This window comes from Ambystoma mexicanum, chromosome 12 (genome assembly GCF_040938575.1).
Source record: "Ambystoma mexicanum isolate Mex_15411 chromosome 12, UKY_AmexF1_1, whole genome shotgun sequence".
Lineage (NCBI taxonomy): Eukaryota > Metazoa > Chordata > Amphibia > Caudata > Ambystomatidae > Ambystoma > Ambystoma mexicanum.
In genome coordinates this window covers 526,407,530-526,427,107 of record NC_090936.1, presented here as the reverse complement: position 1 = coordinate 526,427,107, position 19,578 = coordinate 526,407,530, and the positions used below count along the sequence as shown (strand labels likewise).

Genomic DNA, 19,578 nt, shown 5'->3' with positions numbered 1-19,578 from the left:
ACATGTATGAGTGGGTTCAGTCTTGTTTTGTACAAGTGTGAGGCCTGAGTAGGCAGTTTAAGCTCTACTCATCCTTGTACTCCTGTTGGGCACAAGTCATTTTATCACAGTACCACAGTAAGAAAACATGTCCTCTCGGCTGTTGTCCCTCCCCCCAGTCAGAGGCATACTTTCTGGCCCAGCACACAAGAATCAGCATGTATACAGCATCATTCATTCTTCATTCACTCACACATTCACACACAAATCAACATTCATTCTTCATTCACTTTCAAATTCACCCACACAAAATTCATACCCTCTCACATTCACACCCAAACAACATGCATTCAAAAACACAAACTCTTGCATACATGCACACAAATACTATACTTATATACGTATTTTTATTTTCTTACCTGCAGCCATGCCCCAGTCAACTCAGCCTTATTTTGTATGTTCCAATAAAGGCCCTCCGGTTCCCGCACAGAATACAACACGAGCCAGAAACCAAAGACTGCTTGCGGGTTCCTGTATATGCGTGGTGGAGCTGCACCGCCTCCATCATACCACTCCTTGGGTCCAGGATGTGCAGGGATGGGCCCCTCGCACATTCAGCCCTGCAGTACACCAGCCTGTATCCCAAATGGGCCATGCAAGGCAGGCAGAAAAACCACCCCGTCCTTGCATGCCTTCTTGGACAAGTATGTTGAGGTACTACTGACCTGTCAAAGTACTACTGAACTGTTTCCCTTTGACAGTTCAGTGAAATCCAGCCCAGGAGTGTTCTGAGAGGAGTCAGGAATGAAACTCGGACACAAGTTTGCCATGTTTTTGGTTAAAAACTTATTAAAATGAAAAGGGCTTTGGAAAAGGTCTCTCTGTCCCTGCTCTAAGAGGAATTTCCCTACCTAAATTAAAACTAAGGACATGCCCATTTAAGGATGTTGTGATGAATTCCGTGAAGTCATCACTGGTCTGCAGCCTAAGATCTCCTCCCATGTGGTCAGGGAAAGGCAGCCCCTACCTGATCCTAACTCTGGGGTTGGTATCAGGAGCGAGGATCACATTGGAGAAGATGTTGATCAGAGAGAAGTGGTGACTTCTTTAGAAGAGATGCAGTATTCATCTTCTACTGAGGATGAGGATCTTCTAGTTCCCATATACCTGCATGTTGTCATTGTTCAATTCACTCATTAAAATATCCAGAGAAGAGGTTGTCACAAGTCTTGCAATCAGACTTGCATGCCCCCTTTGGGGGTTCAGGACTTAAATACAGCTCCTCTTATTATCATGAAACTAACTCAGATAGAGGCCCTACTCCAAAGTAGGAAACAAACCTGTATTCCATTTGTTAAATGTGACAACTCTCAATTGGTTAAACAGTCTGAATAAAATTAGTTTAAAAGGGTTACTACCACTAAGGACTTCAAGGTCCAGAATGCCTGTCGTACTGAATGAGAAGGATGGGCTAGGAGGGAGTGAAGATTCAAAGTGCAATTTATCTGAATGAGCGGACTAGCTGCTGCAAAGGAAAACACTTGAGCGGGGCATTAAAATGGAGAAATGAAAGGCAGCTGAAGGAAGAAGTTGGGAATGACCTGGCTATAGCATACCAGTGGGCAGAGGTTGCCATGAGCGTAGAAGCAAGCCCAGCTGCTGCCGATGTGAACGGGTAGTAGGACAATGCAGAGTGTTCGCAGTGGGAAGCGGCATGAGAAGAGGGAAGCCGACTGACAGGGAAACGTGCTACCTTTCAGGCAGACGATATTCTGAAGTGTGCGGCGGAGCAGAGAAACTCCAGAGCTTCAGCAGCAGAAGGAGTGGTCCAGTAAAGTAGATGCTGCCTAATTGGAAAATAATTCTAAAGAGAATATTTTTCTTAAGTCATAAACTGCTGTTGGTAAGAAAAGCATTGAGATAAAGGATATTGTGGAAGATATAAAATATTTTGAAGTGGGAGAAGTTTGTTATGGAACGACAGTTGCCTTCACCAAAAGGAAGGTGGGAAGAAAAACAAGAACTTTTGGAAAAAAAGTGTTCATGAAAAACATTTTTCATTACCCAAGTCAAAGTTCTATTCGGTGACAAGGAACTTTTGTGTTGGGGGAACACAAGAACTTTGTTGAATCAAAACTGGTCTTTGAGTGTTCTTGCATTGGCCCATGGGATGGGATCACAACTCTGGTCACAAGGAATGATCTTTGAAACGTATATGTTTGGTCTTTTGCCCTCAGTGTTAAAATGAAGATTGCCAATTACTCCTTGTATTAATTTGTTGTTTGCATAAGTGTGAGGGTCAGAGACCTTTGACACTAGGTCATCTTTTTTTAGTTTAGCTGGCTAGGTAGGGACATTCTTGTTACAATAGGAAAAGATAGGAGTTTATTGCACCCTTTATTGTTTAATAAAATGGCAAAATCTGAGAAAACTGTACTTTTCTGTCCGCCTCACATTTACCACCCCTCACAATGTTAAAAACAAAACTGTCCTGTGTACAAAGTTCTATTCTGACCCTCCACTAAAACTAAAGTATAAAGGTCACCTGCAAAATGTCTTTAACCTTGGAAGGTTCAGAAAAGTGTTCATAAAAGAAGAATAAATGGTTCAAACAAAAGTTCTTCAATGAAGAAAGCCTTGTCTCCATACGGTAGTACCCTTCCCCTGGATTTTTCTTTACTCGTTGAGGTTTTTATACACAAAGTTATTTTGGCCTCTCTTGGCCAGCAACCACACTTGCACAAAAAACTATGTGGCTTTACCATTTCGGTTTCTTTCAGAACACGTGATATTTCTCTCTCTCAGCTGATGTGGGTTTTTCTTCTATCTTGTTTAGCACAATCCTTTTCAATTGCCTGGTATACACCCGTGCCATGACTTTTGTTTCACACACTTGAAATCGTCTGGTATACTCTTCTGCCAGGGCTTTTGGGTTTCACACACTTGTAATTACCTGGTATATTCTCCTGCCAGGGCTTCTGGTTTTCACACACTTGTGAGTGTCTATTAGACTCTCCTGCCAGGACTTCTAGTGTCCACACTTGTGACTATCTGGTATAGTCTTCTGCTAGGATGTCTGTGCATTCAGGGTCTTTACCTGCTTTAAAAGATGTCTATAAATAATTTTGGATAATACATCCCTCTAATATGTTATCTTTTTTCTGGTTCTCAAGCATTTTCACTGTGTACATTCACACATTCTAACAGGGGGTGAGGAGTGTGTTTTAAACACCCCTTTTTCAATATGTCCATTCTTTATCTCCTTTTCAATTAGATGGTTCTCATATTTTCACACTCATTGAGCTTGTTGATATGCCCCAGTCTCCTTGCTGTTTATGGTGGACTCACCAGTCTTCCTTGGCGTTGTAGTGTTCTCCCATGGTCTCCAGATCGAGGATTCCGGTCTGCCTCCTCCTCGCGGCTGCCTTTCCTTCTTTTTTTTTTTTTTTAAGACACTATCCGTTTTAATGCCATCATTCAACCCATCAACTCACAAAATGCAATCATTATCATATTTGTAGATTACACAGTTAAAATAAAATATGTAATTCCTCGGTCAAGTATGTTTTAGTGTACAAATGTAACATTACCATTGTATTTCTCAGTATTCAATGGACAACATAAGGAAAACAAGGAAAACTTGAAGATCTGTGCCAATGCGCATATTTTGGTGGCATACTGAGTTACAAGTACTTTGAGATTTCTTAAACCATGTAGCTTGGTTTACAACAGAAATTTGAACATTATATCCATTTACATTCTTATAGTCAAATTGTTGACATTTTAGTGATGGCATGCAAGCTGTTTCAATATTTTCAGCCTTTGCCATCCCATATTTTCTCTGCATTTTAAATCCTACTTACCATTCAACAATGAAAAAGTATAGGTTTAAGTACACAGAACATTAATATTTGTAACCCTTAATTTAGAAAAGCGTAATACGATATAGTGTATTAAAGAGTGGTATGTTCTTTACTTGGAAAGAAAACATAAATAAACCTTCGTTTTGCAAATTAAATATGTAATGACAAATTAACCGTAGATCAACTTGAACATTAAACAAGTGTCACTGTCCGTCCCCCGTTCGTCACTGCTGTATATTTTCGTGTAGCCTTCAGCGTTGAAAATCTCTCATTCAAAGTGCCTTTCCTTTGTTGACTGGTCCTCCGCAGCTTCCACTGTAGAGACCTGCTTTCCTCGGGCTTCAGTAAGGAGAATGCTGCTTTCCTTTGTCTGGGAACCCCCATGGTCCCCTCACTGTCTCCTGGCTTTCCTGCAGCCTATCTCGGCTCAGCAGCTTCTTGCTCTGACGACAATGAGTCTCCTGGCTCCACCACACCAGTCCCTGCTCTTCGGTTCTACGCTCCTCATAGATTTATCTCGCCAGTTGCCACAGCAGCTATCATTGATTCTTGGTTCGGGCTACTTAAATTTCCCAGGCACAGGTTGCGTGCCAGAAAACACTAGAGCACTCGCTGAGCTTGCAGTCTCTTCTTCTCCACATTGCATGATCCCTCTTCCTCGTCCCAGTATTTCAGGGATTCTGGGAACCAAAGTCCATTGTTGTCAATTGACTTGTGGAATTGAAATAAGCATTTTTAAAAAGGTTTTGTTGGCAAGTCAGTTTTGATTGATTGACAAGTGGAATTTAAAAAGGTGATTCTAGCAGATTAACAAGTTTGGTTCACAGATTCAGTTCTTCATAGGAAAAGGGGTAGATGCATGACAATGGGCCATGAGGGTTTCCCACATGGGGATTTTATTTTCAAAGGAAAATGGGGGATAACATGTCACACCCGATGGAGCCATGCCATCTTCGCCGAGGCTGTCTCCTCCCATGTGATCCTCCCTCATACAGCAACCCCGAGGGTCAGGATCAAGTAGCGGCTGCCGTCCCCTGGCCACATGGGAGGTGGTTACCACCGGGAGATCAGTGATGACTCCATCGGATTCATCACAGCTCCCTCAGCTGAAAAAGACAAAGGCCCAATTCAGGGTGCTTCAGACAGCCAAGAGAAAATGTACATTGGAAAAGAAGAAATTCAAACTATACAGAAGGTTTTCAGACTAGGTGGAATAGGCCCCATTCTGTTTAAGAGCAAACTACTTCAAGCAAGGTGAGCAAAGTGGGAGATTACTGGCCCATAGACAGATGTGCATGGAAAGCAAGCAAGTAATTTCAGTGATCCAACTATGGTATATTTGAGGAATCCATGCCATGTTTGAAGAATTTCTCATGAGGAAATCCCTCCCTGAAAATCTCAGGCCCGCAACTATAGATTTGCTCTTCAGAAAATACAAGGACATTACCATCTGTGGCAGCTAAAATATCTAGCTGGGATATTTACTGCCTGGAGTTGGCACCACCCTCACAGTGAAATAATAGTATGCAGAGATTTTAATGCTTATTGTGATCCTGCTGCTTGCTCCCTGAAAGGGCGAGAGATTGCACAACAGAGGATCCAAAAATAAGATCCCTCAAATGCATGGAAAGGAATGGTTGAGCTTTTTACAAACTTTCAATCTTGTGTACCTAAATGAATTTGGTGAAAAGGGGCCTGGCTTGAAGTATACTTGGTCTGAGGGTCACTCATCTAGCAGAACTGATTATATCTTCATAAACCTCAACAGCAAATTAGACCTTGAAGCCTTCCAGGTTTTTCCATCTGATATTAGTGATCATAACATTCTGGCACTTACAATTAATTCTCCAGCGGCCCAAGGTCATCTATTTCTCAAGGGACACCACAAGGGAGCCCTCAGAGACCGGCTTTTATGGACCGAATATCACATTGAAAGAACAGTAGGATGCACTGTGACCAAATGGTGGCATTAGAGTTGGATATGGGAAGACTTGACTCTGCCAATGATTTAATAACAGGCTATGCTAAGCAGTATGGGGTATATTGGAACAAGAGGCATAACCATGGGAGCCACTATCACAATGGCTAGTACGACACGGTCATTGCTGGAAAAAAGAAAAACTATCAACATGGGTTGCATCAACTTAATAGGTTGCATACATTGGGATATTTTATCTGACCCCTTCGTGGCAGGGTAAAATTTTAAATCTGCGCACCAGATATACAAATTGGTTGAAGACCCATTGTTACTCCTCTCGCACCACTAACTGGCAAGTTTTGTATAGCGTTCTCAGGAAAAATGACAGTAAAGCCTTCTGGCAGCTTTTTAGACGTTTCTCTCAAACAATCTCAGCCCAAATTGAATCCCATGGGAGAAAGAGATTGGGGGAAACATGTGAGAAAGTCATATGGCTCTCCCCTTGGTACTGAAAGTATGGACAAACCAGTAGTTCGTTTCTGCCCCTATTCTAAACTTGAAATTGAGCAACTGGATTTACATGTGAGAATTCTTACACTGAAATCATCTGGAGCACCTGTGCCTGATGGCTTCTCGAACTTGGTCTTGAAACGGGATCCTGTATTCTGATATTTCTTACTTTCTAAATTATTCCATCGTATTCTTGTAAATATGTCTATTCCTGTTTCAGGAACGTTGTCTATACTTATCCCAGTACTCAAGAAGGGTATTGCCACTAACTACAGGATGCTTGCCATGCTTGATGCCCCACGCAAATTGTTCTGTAACCTTTTGCTGAAGGGGGTCACCAAATGGGCCCTTGAAAGAGAGTTGCTTTCTGCTCTGGCTATTTTATACAAATACTGCAGTTGCTGTTAGATTGAATGAACAGGGTTACTGACTAAATACATCTCTGCTGCTGTTGGACTAAAGCAGGGGTGCATCTTGGCTCCCTTCTTTATAACCTATATGTGGCAGACATGGGACCAGTGTTGGGGAGTACTCGCAACTTCCCTCTTAAGCTGGGGAGCCATAGAATATCTTGGCCGGCATACGCTGATAACAACTTTCTCTTTGATAAGACTCCGATTGGCCTGGAGCAATCATTGTTGGCTATATCTGAATACTTTTCCCGGAACAACCAAAAAATAAGTGCATCCAAGACAAAGATCATGGTGGTTGGCAGAAGACGCCTTGCTCAGAATTTCGTTTGGAACCTCGACGGTCTGTCCATAGAAGTAGTGGAATTTTATCTCTATCTTGGCATATTACTTACTTCCACCTACTCCACCCTGCCTTTCAAGCATCGCATTGCCCCTAAAGCGTTGAGCAAATTTGTTATAATCAAGTCATTTGTTCAGGTAAATGTTTTTCTTTCAGTGGAGTGTGCTGAATATCTAAAAAATGAGTATTGTCCCAGGTATTACATACAGATTAGAAATCTTCCAAATAAAGACCTTAGTTGACTGAAACCACTTAAGGGAAAGCTGGGGAGACGTAGTCTGAGTATCCTACAGTCCCTGCCTGTGGAAGCCAGTGAAATTGAGTTGGGATTGGTGTCACTTCTAACCATGGTTAAGATTAAAAGGAGTCTGCTCATGTTCAAAATGTTGACGGAGAAGAGTGACCCGCTGTACCAGTAGATGCAATCAAATTGTCAGTTTAGGGCAGGGATAAGTCAATAAAAATGGTGTTGGCCCAAGGTAAATTATGCTCCATCATAAACCCTCTTACTGTCGCGGGTGGCACATTTAAAACATTCAACAGACATGCAAGGGAATTTGTCTCATACAAAGAATCAGCATGCATTCCCCAGTGAAAATATAGGTACCAGTGCACGGATGGAAGAGCCCACCTGATTTCGAAAAACACCAAACCAAACACCAGCTTGTAGAACCTGGGAAGGTGGATCGTAGGTGAAGAGGAGCTGGATGAAATCTGTGCCTGGTCTGAAATAAATGATGGTGGCCTGCTTGTGCTATCCCAATCACTGTCAGCTGAACTAGGAGAAAGAGGAAGTGTCAGTCTAGAAAAATAGATACCTCTCACGACCAATGGCAATGTATCATATTGGCCGACGACCAACCTTCTCATGCACTAAACGTCAGAAATACAGACTTGTAAATTTGACAAATGTGTGGCCATTTTGATGTAGCTAGAATCGCCATTTTGTTCTCTAACGTTTGCTCATTGCTTTTTGTTCAAAACTGCTTAGCCGAAAGCTTATTCTGCTTATTCTGCTTCACTGAATACTTTGTTGTTCAAAGCGAAAGAGCAAGGCCGCGAGGATGGGAGTTATTCGTTGAAACATAACGTAGGCAGCCCCAGAGAGGAATGCCCAATCCCCTCCCGCATATAGCCTTGGAGGAGAGCAACACGGCATTTAATGATTTCACTGATGCCAGCCAGTCTCGTTAATATGGTAGAAATGCTAGAAAGAAACAGCTAAAGGCTTGAATTATGCTTTTCTTACGGCCCCCCTTTCCTAAGCCCAGCAGAGCGTGCTGACTCCCAGGTCACAAATAGCAAATAGGAGATAGCAAGGCCTGGAATGCGACTCTTCCCCCGTACGCAGCTTGCCTGCAAGAACAGAAGCACTGTGTTCTGTTCAACAAAGAAATAGGTCTATAGACTCGCAATGTTGCATATTGTTGCTAAAATAGATGTTTGAAGGTGTCATATTCGTTGAAATTGTCAATCGGACCCAGTTCAAAGAAACTGTACAATGGGCGTAGTGAACATGTCATGACTGATTGCAGGATGTCCATTTTGTATATTTGTAACTGATGTACGTTATTTGCTCTCTTGCGTCCCTCGAGGTCTGGAGACACACGTCGCGGGGCGTGAGACCGAGTTGGCCAACTGAGACTATTTGCTTTGCAATAAACCCTAGCTTTTGGGAATACAACCTCGTGTCTGGCGTGTCAGTTCGTGTCTGGTGATTTGCCTTGTTTCCACTACGCGAGGGTCCCCTAGGGGCCCCTTCAGAAGGTCCTCAGAAAATGTGTGAGGTCATGGTGGTAGACGGAGTGCAAAATATGAGGATACAGATCATACCTGTTCAAATAATCCTCGGATTTGGTGGAACCCCCAAATTCATATTGATGAGAAATGACTGCTCTGAATTCGCTTGTCCTGAGGGGCCTGCAGTGCATAGGAGATATATGTATTGGAGTTAAATGGCTTTTGTTTTTAAAAGCTGAGGGAGGAGGAAAGACTGGAGGATTGTACATACGGTTGGTACGGGAAACTGCAGAGAGTGATATCACCACGGTCACTAAACAATGTAACCAGGGAACTCTGGGGCTCAGCCAAGTCTGTATCTGGCTTACCGCATATTATCTTTCAAGTTCACCCAATGATATCAGCAGAAGATGAGACAGAAGAGAGATTAATTGGGGCCTGGCCGAGTAACTTGGGCCAGGAAGTAAATGGGGGGAATGGGTGCCTTGGTGTGCCAATTATAACATGATGTGGTTCTGTGTGATATTTTCGTTTTTTTATAGGTCGCCTAAGTAAAAGACCAATTTGTTTTCGGACGATTTTAGGTGACCAATAAAAAAGCGATAAATCACATTTCCCCCTCCCCCATCAATCCTAACACTGCCCCCTCTCCCTCTGGTGAGAGTAACCTGAAATAGGGGGGTTTCACCACCAAATCCCCCTCACTCAGCCCCCGCAAGTCCCCTCCCCATCCAAGACTCTCCTATCCCCAATCCAACACAAACACGTAACACACACAAACACACAAGGACACACACAAAAACGTACCTGATCTCCCTCAAAGCTGCTGCTTCCGGGTCCTGGAGTGACTGTCAGCCCCTGTGAGGCAGGGCAGGGGCATGACAGTGTGTTTTAGAAAGACCACTCTGTGCGGTCACGAAGCAGTCTTTCTAAATCGATCTTTTGTGTAGTCTTTTTTTAAAACGACTACTTCACTTAGGACCGATGATGTCATTAGATTGGTACCTGAAAGCCTGCCAGACCAAGATCTTGCACCAAGATCTAGTGGTCCCCAGATGAAATGTTCAGGAAGGGTATCTCAGAAACGCAGACATGCTGGGGGTGTTGGAATGCAATGGGTATGTTGGTTCATGATTTGAAGGAGTGCAAATGTTGGGGCACCTTGAGTAAGGTGAGGTAGCGTATTGAAGAAATCCTCAGTTTGTGCATTCCGGACTGCTGTGAGGACCTAGTATTAGATGAGCATGAGGGTCTGGTTGATATTGGGTGTTAAAATAAGGTTTGGCCGGGACACGTGATCATGCTGGCCTATGAAGTTAGTTATCAGGGTCCTGTTGTAGGGGGTAATACTGGTATTCATGCTTGATGCTTTGTCATTGTCAGGATGAATGTGAGTTAAATGTTTTTCTTCACACCGCCCACTGCACAAACATGATAATTGTATGATACCTGATTTTTGTAAAATATTTTAATGCAAAAAATGAAATTGGACATCACTCCCAGACAAACAAAAGCATTCTTTAAAGAGCAGACCCGGCACAGAATTTACCCATACTCTGCAAATATAAATTCACTGAATTCATCTCCACTGAATAACATTCCCCAGGTCTCTGCCAGCCAATGTGTCTGACTGTGGCAGAAGGGCCAGGACTCCACCCCCCCATCGAGATATGCGATGCGAGGGTGAAGGTGGTATGGAGGGCAGAGCCCACAGGAAGGCGGAAAGGAGGAGGTGCGGGAGAAGTAGCTAAATCACTTAAAGCGATTCAGTGAAGATGGAATCAGAGGGAGGGTCAGTGGGCAGGTTTCAGTGAGTCAGGTTTGGCGGGGACCCAATTTGGCAAGTCTTCTTTGTTACAAACATAGAGAGTGTTAGGCAAGATTGCATGCAGTACCTTTTGGGTGCACTACAATAACCTTGACCTCCTGGCAATAGGGACCCAACCTTTGGTATACGTCTGAACTACACGGGTTGGTAGTGTGGCTGAGCAGCCAGGCTTATCTCACAAGGGGTCAATGTGAGCAGTAACGGTGTAACACAGAGTATCACAATAGCAGTTATTTAAATAAAGACTTACACTCAAGGTTTCTCGATACAACTATTCATTTATTTCACAGTCAGTTGTATAAGCCTTCTTCAGAAGGGAGCAATATACATAACACTTATAATAAACTTCAAAACACACTTGGTTTCTCTAAATCAGATGATACCCATTGGGGATGGCACACAGGCACTTCCTACTCCTTCAAGTGACTTTAATGACTAGGACACTGTGGATATTATCACTGGTACATATAGAGCAATACAGAGTTTGGTGTGAAAGATAGAATAGAGGAATAAAACAAAAATTAAAAAATAATTCATACCTTCCAATGTCAAATAAGTTTAACCCTTTCCTGGGGTAAAGGAAAAAGCACACAGTCAAAGGCACAGAGGATTCTCTCAGGGAGCCAGGACAGCCAATGTTAGTTGCACAATGTCTAGGGGAACTGAAGATCTTCTTTGCAGGCAGGTAGGTAGGTAACACGTCTTGCAAAGTTTTTAGAAATGTTTGTTGAAAATAGAATACTTGAAGGGCCACAAGCTGGGAGGCTTGTGAAGGGCAAAGCTTTAGCAACTCTGCAAGGTAACCAAGACAGGTCTCAACTGAGAGCAAGTAAGGCTACACAAGAGGTAAGTTCTCTTAGATTTTACAGTACCTCTGGTTAGAAGAAATGGTTCCAGATGGTTTCTATTCTTGTACAACTCTGGAGATCCAAGACAATACTCCTCGCCTTTTATGCAGGTTTCTTCCATTCGTTCCAGCCTAGCTGTCAATCACACAGCAGGGTAGCTGTCCTTTCCAGACAGCCAGCCGGCCAATCACCTTTGGGTGCATTCCTGTAACCAAGGGGATTAAGCATAGAGAGTTTCGGGCACCTCCCTCACTTCCTACCCCTGCCAGACATACTGGAGCCAGAGGCGGGCTTCACTCGTGAATCCCGCCAAAGACAAAATAAACAAAGGGACCAAACCTGGTTTGGCGCACAGAGTAATTCTCAAGACGGACCTTTCCAGCAAGAAATGGCAAAAAAAGCAGACCGGGGCCATTTTGACGAAATGGGCAACAATGGGTTCTTTACCGTGGCTGCGAACGCAGCCCGCAGTAAAAACACCTAATGGTAGTAAAAAGTAAACCACTGCCACCCGCCATTAATTGTAGAAAGGGTAACATACAAATGTTACATGAGAAACTAGACAAAGGGGATACTAAATACCCCTCCAGCACCCTATGGTGAGATAGTGTGTGCTGGGTCTAGAAAGTTACAAAATATAAGTAAAGTCAATTTCACTTCACTGCTCTTGGAAACAGTAGTTTCACCAAGAGAAGGTATTCAAACCTTTGGGAAATCTAAGACTTCCCTGTGCCACTGCACTGATGGTGCTGTGTGCCACAATGTGAAAGATGATGCCTATGGAGTTTGTCAGACTCCAGAGTTAAAAGAAATACAGAAAATACATAGAATCAAAAGTAAAAAGTCCCAAAGTTCAGCAAAAGAGCTGATGGTCTCTAAGGTGGGAGGAATCTAGCACTAAACTGAGAATTCTGAAGTTATACAGCAATACAGGTTTGAGCGAGTTGTCATAGCCCTTTTCTGGGTTGATGTTTGATGCAACTCAGTGGGTGGGCTGCCTTGCCACTAACCACTAGAACATAACTCAACGGCTACATTTCAATAATTTGCACAATGCCCAAACACTTGACAGTAACCTTTAAACAATGCTCAATTTTTAGTGACATGGTGGGCACAATACAGGTATAGGTCGCTCAGTGACACAGCACACCGTGGGACACACCGAAGAAAAATGTAACTTTCATTAATTGAACACTACATCTTAGAGACTGCATCACACCAAGACACTCAGAAATTTACAGCGCAATCTTGTGGTCACAACTCATTGATCTGTCACTTTATGCAACCCAGAAGTTTTCTGAAATTCTGTCTGTGGTCCTCTAGATCTGCAGACATTTATTGTCGCAAACATTATATAAGACTTTCACCAAATCTCACTGACACTGATGTTTGCAGAGTCCTACAGCAGATGTTTAGCTAGAGTGCCTGTTTGGTGTGACATAGCAGGGCTTGCATATGGCTTTTGAATCAGGTGCTTTTAATACAGCACTAGGTTCCAACTCATTGCTTTACTTTACATGGCCACCTGCCAATGCCATTGAGTAACACAAGATATCAGCATAAGGGGGACATGTCAGGTGTATGTTGTGTCACCCAGCTTGGTAGAATGCTCTGCACATGCTCTGGAATACAGTGCTATAGTTTAGAAAGCGCTCCAAATCACTCTCAACCTTGCCACCAACACTGCCAACACTGAAGAAATGCTTAAATGTGAAGTTGGAGTAGAGAGAACAGCTTGCTGTGATATAGTACAGATTTCCCGATGCTTGTGTGGCAGATGCTGTAAATGCAGGGGTACAGTAAAAGCCATTCCCCCACATTCCCACTCACATGCCACAAAGCAAGGTCGAACCAGTGCAATCACAAGTGAAACCAGGTGGAACTATCAGAATTTAACGGATGTTTGAGACACAGCGCGAGACGCTTCAATAGTCACAAACGTTGCATACAAGCAGTGAAAAAGTCAGCAGAGCTCTGACAAAATAAACAATACCAATTTCCGGCTAATTTCCGGCTCGCCCGTAGGCCTCAGAACACTCACAGACACATACAGCAGAAAACAAAGAGAAAGAGGCATGGAGAGTGAAACGCAGATCATTCCACAGTTGCTGTGGAATCCATCCGATGAGCAGGAGCTCATCTCACGAGGCCCGACACTGCAGGAGCAGCGGGCCTGGCCAGGAAACCATCCGGATCAGCTGCTGCTACCCGGTAAGCGCTGCCACATTGCGCTCATCTTTTTTGGTCATCCAAGTTCGAATTTGCAAAATTGCTGCTTAAATGCACACAAGTGCTCCGAGTTGCCCCATTAAGGACCCAGGCAACCTGCACCTGCCCCGCACCCGCAAGAGCACGCTTTGCCCCGTATCCTGCACTGAGGTACACGAGGTACCCCCTTCCAAGATGGCCGCCGCATTTAGGCTTGGTTCTCTCTGTGCCCTACCAGGCACACAGCAGTAGCCTTGCCTTGCCTGATTGGCTACAGCGACCATAACCCCTGGCATTGGGCGCCGGCAGGCGAAGCCGGCCCTCTCCTTCCAAGGCCCACGGGAACAAGGCTGGAGCCTGTTCTCTGCCTGTTTACTGCCGACTCTGCCGTCTGCCAGACCCCCTGGACCACCACATTCACCTGTTAAGGTAACACTGCGCCTGCAATATCAACGCTCCGCTGAGCCTATAACCCATCTGCCCCTCACATATCACATTGGAACGTCATCTCCCTCTGACATTTGTTGTGCATCATCATCTTGTCCCTAACCTAAGACACACTACTCTCCCAACCCATTGGCAGCGTCTACACATGACCTCGGTCCCGGCGCCCTGATGCACCCCACTCATTGTATGAACTCAATACATGTCGGACCTGTACTGTAACTTCAGGGGTAATCTCGAACCTAGGCACCCTAATGCACCCTTTCTCAGTACATGTGTGCCCCCATTGTGATCTCGTACCTAGGTGCTTTGATGTTCTACAGTCAATGTGTGATCTTAGTGCATGTGAGGTGTGTTGTGCCTTATGGTCACCTCTAGACCACATTTGCATTGTATTGCGCCCTATGGTCGCTTCCTGTCCACACTTGAATTGTATTGTGCCTACCTTATGTCACCAATGCCCCCTAGGCGCCATTCCTCTGCACGTCACCCTAGCCTTAGCATGCTACTCTGCCTTACCGTGATTATGTTCCCCTTCTGTGTCATGCAAAGTTACATACCCTGCATTGGCAATAGTTACATAGCCTACAACAATGGTCTAGTCAGACCTGCCTGCCCAAGACATTACCCTATCACCTGCCCCACACCATTCCTGCCTACCACACCGGCCTTCCTCCCGGTATCACAATCCGTCTATCCCACCCTTAGCCATGCACATTCTTCTGATGCCCCAGCTATTATGCACTCAGCTATCTCCAAGTGGAACCCCACTGACACGAGAGTATCATGCCCCACCCTCGACCACAGCACCTCCATAACTACTAACCCAACTGTCTCTCGAACCATTACCCTCATCCCTACCGATCGGAACATTAGACTTGGTGCCAGAACCCACCACAGATCCAGCAAATGCCCAGCCAAAACACCTAATAAGACTAACACTCATACTGTAACACCCATCAACTCCACCCCTCCTATTCCTAAAGGAGCTCTTCTAAATGTTAGATCATTAGTCGCCCACTCCATAGAAGTCGCAGACATTATTCTAACCAACAACCTGGACTTCCTTGCTGTAACCGAAACTTGGTTGCATGATGCTGCAGGACCATCTCTCACCCTAGCCATACCTGATAACTACACCATCCTCAGAGCAGATAGACCTAACGCTCGAGGAGGTGTTGTAGCTATTATTTTTAAGTCCTCGCTTGATATCAGTCTAGCCTCCTCTCCTCCACTTAAATCATGTGAGCATCTCACAGTCAAATTACAAACGTCCCCTAAAAGCACCATCACGCTGCATTTAATTTACAGACCCCCGGGCCCACCTGGCTCATTTGAGGAAGACATCACCTCACTAATTGCCGAAAGCTCCAAACCATCAGCACAAATGATTATACTTGGAGACTTCAACCTTGGGTTTAATGACCCTCTCGGCACCCCAGCCATTGCCCTGGCCACGGCATTAGAGGAGTATGGCCTCCAACAACTCTGCTCCAAACCCACCCACTCGAAGGGCAGAATCCTTGACTGGATTACCGCCCTTAACTGCAACATTACCTTGAAAGATCCCACACAGCTCATTTGGACCGACCACTACTTCCTCCCATTTGACATTAATACCAGCAACTGAGCGCATAAAAGACCTATTATTGCACCTGCCTGTTCAACTAGGAAAAAGAGCAACATCACAGCAGAAGCCTTAATACCCTTGGTGATCCCTACTCTGAACGCATTACCAGCCACAACTGACTTGAACCAATTGGTCAACGTCTACAACGATTCCATGGCCAAAGCCATCGACATCATTGCCCCACTGAAATTGCGCAAAGGGAAACCTAAAGCGCACCTGAATACATGGTACACCCCGGAGCTTAAAACTCTCCGTCAACAAAAAAGTAAACTCGAAGCACTATGGAAATCAGTGCCGTCAGTAAATAACAGAACTAATCTCACCAATATCTCCACTCTCTACAAAAATGAGATCATACGCGCTAAGAAAGAATCTCTCAACGCCAGGATTTCCCAGGCAAGCTCCAGCACAAAGGAGCTCTTTAACATACTAAAGGAATTAGAAAACCCCACTCCTCCCACTGACTTTTGCACTAAGGATAAACCTTGGTGCACAGGGATCCAGAATGCCCTTGCTAACAAAATCTCAGGGCTCCAAACTAAAATTGACAACAAACGACAACAACTCACTCCTGGTCCTACTTCCAGTCCCACCCCTCTTCCACCTACCGCCACTAGCTCAGGCTTTACCTTCAAAAAGGTATCCATACAGGAGGTACAGAAAATTATAGCATCCTTGAAACCCTCGAACTGCAAGGGTGATAGTTGCCCCGCACAGATCATAAAAGATGCAGCTAGGGATCTCTCCCCTTCATTACTAAATTAATAAACCTGTCTTTCTCCAATAACTTGGTCCCCAGTAATCTGAAACAATCCTGGGTCCTACCACTACTAAAAAAAAACACTCCCGACCCTGACATACCCACGAATTATAGACCCATTACCACCGTCCCATTCTTACTAAAAATTCTTGATAGAGTGGCCTATTTACAAATCCAGGATTACCTCGAGACAAATCATTTACTAGGAACTCGCCAATCTGGCTTTCGACCACAACACGGGGCAGAAAGGGCCCTTGTTGATCTCAAATGCCAGATAGACGAACTCAAAGATAAAGGTAAGGCTGCCATCCTTCTTCTCCTCGACCTCTCTGCTGCCTTTGACCTGGTCGACCACAAAATTCTGTGCAACCATTTGTCATCGGCAGCACACTTCTCCCACTCTGCGGTCACATGGATCCAATCCTTCCTGGACAATAGGACCATGCGGGTCTTCTCACCCCTAGCAGCGGCTGACCCTATCGCCATTACCTGCGGTGTCCCACAAGGATCCTGTGTCTCACCTACTTTGTACAATATATTTACAAAGCCCCTATTTGACAAGCTGGACAATATGGGTGTCACCTACACGAATTACGCAGATGACACCCAGATACTCCTCACTCTATCCGGTAATTACAAAGTGGACGCCAAATGGATCAATTAAGTCTTCTCCATCATTCAGGCATGGATGGCCACACATGGCCTCTGCCTGAACGATGATAAGACCGAACTGCTTCTTGTCGGCTCACCCAATACCATCCGTAAACTCTGTCCCGGTTACACCAGCTTTACCATTGACGGTAACACCATACCCATCGCGAAAAGTGTAAAAACCCTCGGTTTCTGTTTAGACACGAATACCAACTTAGCCAAACAAATCAATATGACTGCCTCAGCCACTGCCTGCACTGGTAAATTAATTAGGGCCTGCAGACCATTGATCTCCCCCAACAACTGCCTCACTTTAGCCAGAGCACTCATTCAATCCAAACTGGACTACTGTAATAGCCTCTATGTAGGTGCCAATAAAACAGTAATCAATAAATTGCAAGTCTTACAAAATAACGCACTCCGTGCAGCCCTAAATCTTCCCAGAAGAGATCATATCTCCGCTACAAGAATTGCATGCAAATGGCTCTCCATCCAACAAAAAATAGACTTAAAAACCATATGCCTTACATGCAAAGCTCTTAACCACCTAGCCTCGCCCTATCTCACTAACAAATTTACATTAAGACAGAACACTAGAACCACTAGATCGTCTAACACACTACAACTGACGGTGCCCAAATACTCCCTCAAAAGTGCTGGTGGATCCAGCTTCCCAGCTCTGGCCTCACAACTTTGGAACACCATTCCACTGGATATCAAATCCACACCTACCTTCCAACCCTTCAGAACTAAGGTCATCACCTGGTTACTCAACAAATAACCAACCATGTATGTATGCATACCCAATGTTCAAATGCTTCTTATTGTGTTTGCCTATTATTATCTATGCACTAACTGCCTTCTTGTCAACCTTTATATGCCACATTACTGTTGTACTATTGTTCTCTACTGTTGCCTGTAACCAGATGCTCAAAGCGCACATATACCCCTGGGTCAAGAGCGCTATACAAATAAACAAACAAACAAATCAGTCAGCTCCTTTGTCAAAGAGAAACGTTTTTAGACTCTTTTTAAATTGTGCCATTGATGGAACAGATCTATGTGGGCACGGCAAGACATTCCAAATGCTGGGCGCCCATGGATCAAACCTGGACCCTCTGATCTTCAAGGAGAAACGGGGTTGAGCCCAGAATGTGTCTTTATTTGAGCGCAAAGTGCGCCTAATCGGTGCTCTCCTAATTCCAGAACAGAGATATGAGGGAGCATCCCCGGCCAAACATGTATATACTAAGCAAGCTGCTTTAAATGTAATTCTCTGATTAACAGGGAGCCAGTGCAGATTGCGGCGGGCCGTAGAAATATGAGCCCGTCGCTCCACACTTTTAAAAGGCCTGCTGCAGACAATTTCAATTATTTTCGTAAAAAAAATGCCCATGACCATTTAATGTTCATGAGCACAAAATAAGATTTTTTTTATCCTTTCTTATTTTTATATAGCTATAAATCATTGTATATAGATTGTATTTTAGATAAGAATAGTATCAAAAGTGTAATAAACCGTAACACAATGTAATAACTAAATAAATAAGAAATGTTTGTCCTTGCTTATACTAGCTTTGAAATAGAATACCTGCATGTAAATAGCCTGGGGATGACATTGCCTAGATAAGCCTAAGGCCTCAAAAGAAATCAGAGTTACATTGTAGAACATTCAGGTGCTACATTCAGTCAGGCTACAAATCAATCCTGAACTCCCACTATACCCCTATCCTATTTAAAAACAATCACGTTAACTATTAGGTAGCTGATATACATACTATAGTTTAAAGGAGTCCTGAAATGAGTGGTGTAGCGTGAGTGAACCTATGATGTGGTATGCATCTCATTGTTGGGTTTATAAATAACATAATGATTGGGTGCACTGCATGTTGTCGCTATGAAGGTACACTAATTGTGTATTCGCTTTGCAGAATGAGCTAACGTGTGGTTGCAACGTTTTGTATTTTCACGTACAAAAATGGAGGGACACTTATCTGGGAGTGTGTCTCTCTGGGCATGGGAGTGTGTCTGTCTGTGGCAGTTTTGAGTATGTGTGTTGATGCGTGCGTGGTTTATTAGTGGGATGGGAGTACGAGGGTGTATGCATACATGCCATGCATGTATGTATTGTCCAGGGATGCTATCTGACTCTTGCAGGTGCATATATTCATTCTGTGCATGTTTTTTGTGACAACATGCAGGTGTGCCCTGTCTTCACATATTGCAGGTTGTCGCATATGAATGTTATGGGCATACTTTTGGGCTCCTAGTAGTCCATGTGGTGTGTGTGTGTGCATATAATTGTTCATTCATTGTGCCTTATTTGTGCCTAATTGGTCCGTAATATTCCATGAGCATGGTGCGTGCATATGTTCATTCTGCGAATGTTGCTGTTGGTGTCTGTATACAGATGCCTAAACCGCAAACATGCCTATTGGTGGATACC

General features: G+C 44.1%; 1 protein-coding gene across 1 annotated transcript in view; it reads right to left on the bottom strand.

The window, feature by feature from the left end:
• LOC138514506 (olfactory receptor 5AR1-like) overlaps positions 1 to 19,578 on the bottom strand; it is a 69,778-nt gene that overhangs the window by 31,366 nt on the left and 18,834 nt on the right. Inside the window, exon 2 of the mRNA XM_069629979.1 lies at positions 9,571 to 9,621. Coding sequence (XP_069486080.1) covers positions 9,571 to 9,621 — 51 coding nt within the window. The remainder of the gene's footprint in view (positions 1 to 9,570; positions 9,622 to 19,578) is intronic.